The sequence below is a fragment of the Meles meles genome, chromosome 16, assembly GCF_922984935.1.
Source record: "Meles meles chromosome 16, mMelMel3.1 paternal haplotype, whole genome shotgun sequence".
Taxonomy (NCBI): Eukaryota; Metazoa; Chordata; class Mammalia; order Carnivora; family Mustelidae; genus Meles; species Meles meles.
In genome coordinates this window covers 48,113,286-48,121,492 of record NC_060081.1, presented here as the reverse complement: position 1 = coordinate 48,121,492, position 8,207 = coordinate 48,113,286, and the positions used below count along the sequence as shown (strand labels likewise).

At 41.3% G+C, this 8,207-nt stretch overlaps 1 protein-coding gene across 1 annotated transcript in view; it reads right to left on the bottom strand.

The window, feature by feature from the left end:
- Window positions 1-5,231: 5,231 nt before the first annotated feature.
- The window catches only part of LOC123926607, a 12,992-nt gene continuing 10,016 nt past the window's right edge, over window positions 5,232-8,207 (bottom strand). The window contains exon 5 of the mRNA XM_045980553.1: window positions 5,232-7,585. Coding sequence (XP_045836509.1) covers window positions 7,186-7,585 — 400 coding nt within the window. The 3' untranslated portion in view covers window positions 5,232-7,185. The remainder of the gene's footprint in view (window positions 7,586-8,207) is intronic.

Sequence of the window (8,207 nt, the reverse complement as noted above, 5' to 3'; positions counted from 1 at the left end):
TCCAACTTCCTAATGTAATATAACCTAACCAAGGAACAGAAGTTCATCATATGCAGCCCTGCCCCACACTCTCAAGAGGATGGGATTATACAAAGTATATATACAACATGTAGGAACATTGATTGTTATCTCAGATTTCTACCCACACGGAAACATACATACCCTCCTAGCATAGACCCCGAATGTTAGAGTTAAATCTTCCATGATTATGACATTTAGCAATCTCTCTCATTTGATTCCCATGTGACAAGCAGGTCAAGAACATTATCACCTTTGTATAGATGTAGAAATTATTGAATCCAAGGTCACAAAACTGGAGATCAAAGAACAGAATCCAAATTTCTCTTCTCTACAGAACTACCACCCTGTGAGACATCATCATATCTAATACCTACAAACCATGATCACAATACCACCTGACATTTTACTTAACAATTGACATAGCATCACTCCAGAAACAATGTCATTTTATTGTCACGGCAACCCATTAGTGTGGGTTTTATCCTTTCTTCTTCAAATGAGGAAACAATGGAGTCCCACAGCATAGTAAAGAACAAATAATAAGTTCACTGCTTTTGGTGCTATTATAAATTAATTTATGTAGACTACCACACAAGGTATGATAGGAAAAATGCAAAGGGATATTATTCTTGCCTTAGAAGAATTTATTTGTTGGTAATATGTCAGGAATTGATAGATTGAACACATTCCTAACATTAGATTTGATTTAAATAATATCAGTTAAAAAGAAGTTCAGCAGCATAACAAAATCTAAACAGAACTTTGCTTTTAAAAGTCTAGCCTATGGATCAGCAAATGATGCCTCACTGGCCAAATTCTATCTGATACCTGCTTTTGTATGGCCTGTGAGCTAAGACTAGTGTTTACATTTCCAAGGGTTAGAAAACAATTTTAAAGAAAACCATTTTTTGATTCAGAAAAATTATATAAAATTCAAATTTCAGTGTCCATAAATAAAGTGGTATTGGAACACAGGCACACTCATCCATATCTTATGATCTATGTGTGCTGTCACGTTACAACAGCAAGGGTTAAATAGTTGTGACAGAGACTGGATGGCCCCCAGAGTCTAAAATCTTTACTGTCTTGCCCTTTAAGGAGAACGTTTGCCAGACCCTTGCTCTTTTAAGCTGAGTGGACAAGAGGGAAGGGGACGGAGATGCTCCTGGGGTTGAGAAGTAGAATGGCAAGAACCCACCTTTCCAGCTTCTGGGAGGAGAAGCCATAAAAGGTAGGTGGAGCTCTCAACCAATCAGTTTTCTGAAACCCAGGACCCAGGCAGCAGCAGAACTTCAGACGGGAGGGCTACCCAACTGCTTCATAAGCCTTTATAGAAGGAAGGCGGCTGCCAAGAGAGAAGTCTGCCTTGGATAGGGAGCCCAGTCCATGCTGACTGGGACAAGGAACAGCGGCAGAGTGGCCTCTGGGCCTCAGGAGAACCGGACTGCAGGGGAACCACGCACGTGGGAGAAGAGCTCCCAGAATGTCTGCTGCACTGGGCCTGTTCTCAGCCTTGGAGGGTTAACGGGATTGGGAAAGGGAATTATTTCAATTTAAAAAAATTTTAAAAAGGTACTTCCGTTGGCCAGAGTGTGCTAGATAGATGCCTGTGTATGTGTCTTAATTTCCCCATTAGATAGCAAACTCCTCAATGTCACATGAAAAGATGAGTCTTGACATCAGCTTATTGGATTAGTCAATCAAGAAAAGGTATTAAGAAGGTTTAGCTCCTCTTTCCTCACGCACTGCCTGTTGGTGAGACGTGTGAACAACAAAGCCATGCATATTCCATAGTAAGTTACTCTTGAATGATCAACTTTGATCACTAAAACCAGTGAGCGCTAATCAGCTTCAGATCTTTATTTCCCATCATGAATATTTTAACGAATAAGACAATATTTTGACAAATAAGCACACAGATGCTATACTATATATTAATAACAAAACACTATATTTTAATAGCAAAATACTATATTTTATAACAAAACACTATATTTTAATAATAAAACAACTAGAGATATGACTAGACCATAGGATTTGTTTGGTTTTATGATTAAAAAAAAAAAAAGACAAAGAATGGTAGCATTTCCAACTGAAATGAAATCCAGCCAGGCTTCCAGATTTCAAAGGGTTTATAATGGAAGAAACAGTACATAAGTGGGTTACGAACAATCCTGTCCATTAATCATCCCAGGCCCAATGCATAGGCACACCAGGTGCCAAGGAAGTCAGGAAATTCTGTTTCAAGGACAATGTGCTTTTTAAAAAATTTACTTCCAGGTATTAAAGTCTAATATTTGGTTTCAGTAATACATTATACATGTATAAGAAATTAAAGCCTGAACTGAGGACAGGGCAAAGCAACAGCCCTACCTTGAAATAGCACAAGGATCCTTCGTCGTCATACAATTTATATGTTCAGCACTTCCTCCTTGTTGAGCCCCCACCTATGGCTACCACTGGATTATAATTCCCGGTGGTTTTTTTTTTTTTAACCTGCTCTTCATAATCTAGTGATTAATGATATTACTGTCTACTCAGCCTCAGGTTGAAAAATTCTAAGAATAATCTTTCTTAGTCTTTCTCTCATCCCTTGGTCTAATCAAGAAATAAGTATTATTGGCTCTTCCTCTAAAACATTTCTGGAATGGAACCACTTCTCAACTCTACTGGGTTAACTGACCTGGGGGTAGCCACCTTCACCATCTCTCATTCTGACAACTGTAGAAGGTTTCCGGTTTCATTTCCAACCACTCTTGAGGCCCTAACACCCTTTCTCCACACAGTAGCAGAGTAACCTTCTTGGGGTATAAATCAGATCATGTAACTGATCTACTTAAAATCCTCTAATGCTTCCCTCTGCACTAAAAATAAAAGCTGGGGCGCCTGGGTGGCTCAGTGGATTAAGCCGCTGCTTTCGGCTCAGGTCATGATCTCAGGGTCCTGGGATCGAGCCCCGCATCAGGCTCTCTGCTCCGCAGGGACCCTGCTTCCTCCTCTCTCTCTCTGCCTGCCTCTCTGCCTACTTGTGATCTCTCTGTGTCAAATAAATAAATAAATAAATAAAAACCTTAAAAAAAAAAATAAAAGCTGAACTTCTTTTTCGAACCTTCAACCTTGCATGATCTGGCCCCTGCTATTTGAGTTATCTACTCTTGCATAACAAACTATCCCAAAATTTAGTGCTTGAAGCAACAATAATTTATTATATTTCATGATGTTCAGCAAAATAACAGCTGGTCAGTTCTCTGCTCCATTTGGTATAGGCTGGGATCACTTGTATGGCTGCATTTGTTTGGGAACCCATATGGGGCTGTAATGTGCAACATGGCTTTCCTCACATGTCTAATTTCCTCAGCCAGGATGGCTGCCCGGGCCTCTCCCACTCCACATGGTCCCTCAGCATTAGTGGGCAAGTTCAGTTTTCTTTTCCTGGCAGCTGAATCTCAAAGGGACAGAAATGGAAGCTACCAATATTCTTAAAGTCTAAGCCAAACACATAACATCACTTCCACCACATTTTGTCAGTCAAAGCAAATCACAAGACCAGACCAGACTCAAGGGGAGAGAAGATAGACTTGACTCTTGATTAGAGGAGTGACTTAAATGTTCAAGAATGGGAGGAATTTTTGGCAACCATCTCTAGAAATTCTCTTTCCCACCTACCTGTCTCTCCAATCTAATTTCATACCACTTTGCCCAAGCCATCCTAGGCATATTTGCCCTTTTTTGTTTGGTTTGGTTTTTGAGAAAGAGAGAGAGAGCGAGTGAGCACTCTCGCTTGGGAGTGTTCCTCACTCCCAAGTGGGGAAAGGGGCAGAGGGAGAGAGAGAGAATCCATGCTCGGTGTGGAGCTGGATGTGGGGTTCAATCTTACGACCCTGAAATTAGGAACTGAGCTGAAATCAAGAGTCAGACGCTTAACCAACTAATCCACCCAGATGCCCCATATTTGTCTTTTTAATAGTTGCTGAGATAGAGTCTGCTGGCATTCCTCCCAATATACTTCTGCTCATCTTCTTCAGGAGTAGAACTTCTGAGTTTCCACTAGGTTCATGGCTCCTCAGAATAAATACCACACTTCCCAGGCTCCCTCAAAGCAAGTTATAGCCATGTGATTACACTCTGGACAATGGAATGTCAGGGGACATGTACAGAGGAAGTTTTAGCAGCCCTTCCTTTAAAGATATCAGTTTTCTTTCTTTTGACCCATAACTTCCTGCACCTTTTGTTCCTTCATGCTGGTTGGACCATGATGGGGTCTGAGAATGAAATCCTTTCCAGGTTGGAGAAACCTGAGGTTTTGAGGCCATAGAACAGCCTACTAGCCCTGGAGCCATGATCCTGCGACTTTTCTTTGACAGAAGTGCACTACTATCTTGTCTAAGCCATGGTTATTTTGGGTTTTCCATCTTTTACAGCCAAACTTCGTCCTTTCCGATGAACATTTCCAGCAGAGGAATCAGGAAGAGCAAAGGGCCTGAGGCAGGAGAATGTCCAGAATGTGAGCAGAGTGACGAAATTGAGAGATTATGGAAAAGGCAATAATGGCTATGTCAAGAGCCTTATAAGCTTATCTTTTCATCTGAATGAAATAGGAAACCATTCCAGAGTTTTGAGAAGGGAGTAACATGGTCTTACTTACACTGTAGAGTCACTCTTGATCCCATGTAAAGAAAAGCTATGGGAGAGGCAAGACAGAAACAGGGGGCTAACTAGGAGGTTTTTATCTAGATAAGAAGTGATGGTGACAGAGACTAGAGAGATAGCAATGAAAATGGTGAGAAGTGGTCAGATCTTGGATCTGGTTTGAAGGGAGAAATAGTAGGACTTGCTAATGAATTGGATGTGGTTGGTACCTTAGCAATTGGAGTTGCTGCTAACTGTAGTGGGGAAGGTTGAGAGGAAGCAGGGATTTAGGGGGTGGGAGCAGAGGGGAAATTAGGAGTTCAGTGCTGGACACGGTATTAGTCCAGGGTCTCAAAGAAACAGGTCAATGATGGAGGACACTGGGAGATGGAGAGGAGAAGGAAGTTGAGGGAAATTGGAAGGGGAAGCGAACCATAAGAGACTATGGACTCTGAAAAACAACCTGAGGGTTTTGAAGGGGCGGGGGTGGGAGGTTGGGGGAACCAGGTGGTGGGTAATAGGGAGGGCATATATTGCATGGAGCACTGGGTGTTGTGCAAAAACAATGAATACTGTTACGCTGAAAAAAAATAAATAAATAAATTTAAAAAAAAAGAAAGAAACAGGTCAATGTGTATATGAAGAGATTTATCTTAAAGAATTGGCTTGTGCAATTATGAATGCTGACAAATCTGAAATCTGCAGGGCAGGCAGGCAGGCTAGATATCCAAGGAAGAGATGATTTTGCAGCTCAAGTCTGAAGGTAGTCTGGAGACAGAATCTCTTCTTCCTCAGGGGGCCCTCAGTCTTTTCTCTTATTGTCTCAAGTGATTGAATGAAGCTCAGTCACATTGTGACAATAATCTGCTTTATTCAAAGTCTGTTGATGTAAATATTGATTACATCTTGAAAACATGCCTTTACCACAACATCTAAACTGATGTTTGGCCAACCATCTGGACAGCATAGCCTAGCCAAGTTGACACAAAAAATTAATGATCATGGACATGTTAGATTGGAAATGCCTTTATTTATCCCAGTAGAGATGCCTAGTAGGTATTTGACCTACTTGAGGTGAACCTGTGGGTTCTTCAACATATGCATTTCATTTAAAGATACAAGATGGAAAGATTAAGTGTAGGAAGAGAACAAGTTTGAAGAATTCCAACTTTAAGAGTTAGGACTGATGAGGAGCAACCACCAGAGGGAAGTGTGAAGAAGCCAGAGAGTCACCAGAAGAGGGTAGTGCTCTGGTAGCCAATAAGTAAAATGCTTCCAAAAGGAAGAAATGATCACTGTGTCACATTTTGCTGATAGGTCAGGTAAGAGATGAGAATTTTTGCCGTTGGATTTGGAAACTTGGAAATCATGAACAACCTCACTTACCAGTTAGGATTCAACCAGAGAAGTGGAGATAGTAGAAGATACACATTAAGAGACCTGTTGCAAGGAATTGACTTATGCAATTGTGGGGGCTAAGAAGTCTGAATTCCATAGGGCAGATCATCAGGACAGACAGGCTGAAACTAACAGGCATAGGCTAAAGCTTGTGTCCACAGGCAGATTTGTTTTCTTCAGGGAAGCCTATGTCCTTCAACTGATTAGAAGTGGCCCACCAGATAATCTAAAATATCTCCCTTACTTAACATCAACAATTTAATCAAACCTACAAAACATCTTCCCAACACCTTGATTTTTGTTTGATTGAATAACCTAGCTTAAACTAGTTGACACATCAAAAGACAATCACACCTCAACAAGACCAGCCCCGGTGGACTGTGGGAATAAGAACCCAATTGAAGTGGGTTCAAGAGAATGGGAGGAAAGAATGTGGAGATAGTTACTGTAGATAATTATCTCAAAGAGCTGTACTATGAAGGGAAGCAGAGAAATGGAGGAGTGACTGGAAGGAAATTAGAATGTGGGTTAAGAGGCTAAGATAGGATATAAGGTAAGACCATTGGTTGAAAGGAGCATGAGGAACTAGAGGCTTTGGTGTTAGAAAGTCATCTCAATGGACACTGAAACCACTGAAAAGAAGTAGGAAGGACAGAGAGTGACAGTGAGTCACTAACATATTCAGGGAACAAGACATGCTTGGTTTGGGTGGGGGTAACAGTACATGGTGATACAAGAAAGGAGATTTGGAGTTACAACCTGATGACATCAAAGTCAAAGCTGGGGGAGTAGGGGTCCAGAAAAGAAGTGAATCATCTGGGAAAACTGCAGTGAGGAGCAAAGAGGACACATACCCACCTTCAAACCCAACACAGAGAGTTGGGGAGGTGATAACTCTCTCTTGAGAGGGACGCACAGAGAACTGTGTCCTCATATGAGACCCAGATCTGAGCTAGAGCAAGCAGGTGTGGGGAATTTTCAGAGAAATTGGGGATTTGGGGGAAGTGCTGATAACTGATAGCTTCAGAAGATGGGATGGAGAGGAAAGATGACATCAGCAGGGGTTTTTCAGAGCTGTATTGGGAGCAGCTAGGGGGCTACTGCCCTGGGCTGTCTGACATGGACAGGGGTAAAAAATCACATGAGAATAGTCTTGGTGGCTTCCAGGCAGGTGATGATCATGAAGCTGTGAGTGCTGAGGATCAAATAAGGATGGAAGTCTTGCCAAAAGCACAAGTTCTGGGGCCCATTTCCTGTTTTCACTCTTACCGCCAGGGATATCCAAGATGGAAGCCAGGGAGGTGTTGACCAGCACTTAATCCCCCTGGGCCTATGTTTCCTTGCTGGAACAATAATTTGGCTGCAGAAATTCTCTGCAACAACTTCCAGGTATGCCAACCTGTGATTCTTCTTTAAAATAGTTCCATAACTTGTGTTTGGCATAAGTGTCTGATTCCCAGAACATTCACTTTTTTGCATTTTTTTGGCCCTTGTCAAAATCACTTTTAATGCCTTCTTGGCCTGTCCCATGACAAAACTGAAAGAACAAAAACATGTCATCAGCATCAGGCTCCTCTCCAGATTTCAAACACTTAATATAAAAATGCAAAGTACATTAACATCCAATACAAAAGGTAAAGTAGCTCATAGCTGTTTGTTATTGGTTAATGTTGAAATATTGATAATTCTAGATATATCTGTTTAAATAAAATCTATTCTTAAAATTAATTCTACCCTTTTATTTTTTACTTTTTAAAATGTGGGGGCACCTGGGTGTGCAGCAGGTCAAGCATTAAACTCTTGGCTTCAGCTTTGGTCATGATCTTGGGGCAGTGGGATCAAGCCCCGCACTGAGTTCCACACTCAGCATAGAGTCTGCTCAAGATTCTCCCCCCCCCCTCCTCCCACTCATGCTCTTCCCTGCTCATGCTCCTCTATGTCTCTAAAATAAATAAATAAATCTTTAAAAAATAAAATAAAATGTGGCTATACCAGACTCAAAAACAGAGTAAATGGTGGTTACCAGAGAGTAGGAATAGGAGAGATATTGTTTAGGGGTCCAAACTTTCAGCTAATCATTAAGTAATTCCCTGAGATCTAGTACACAAAACATAGACAACAATGTTGTATCATAATCATCAAACCTACTAAGGGACTAG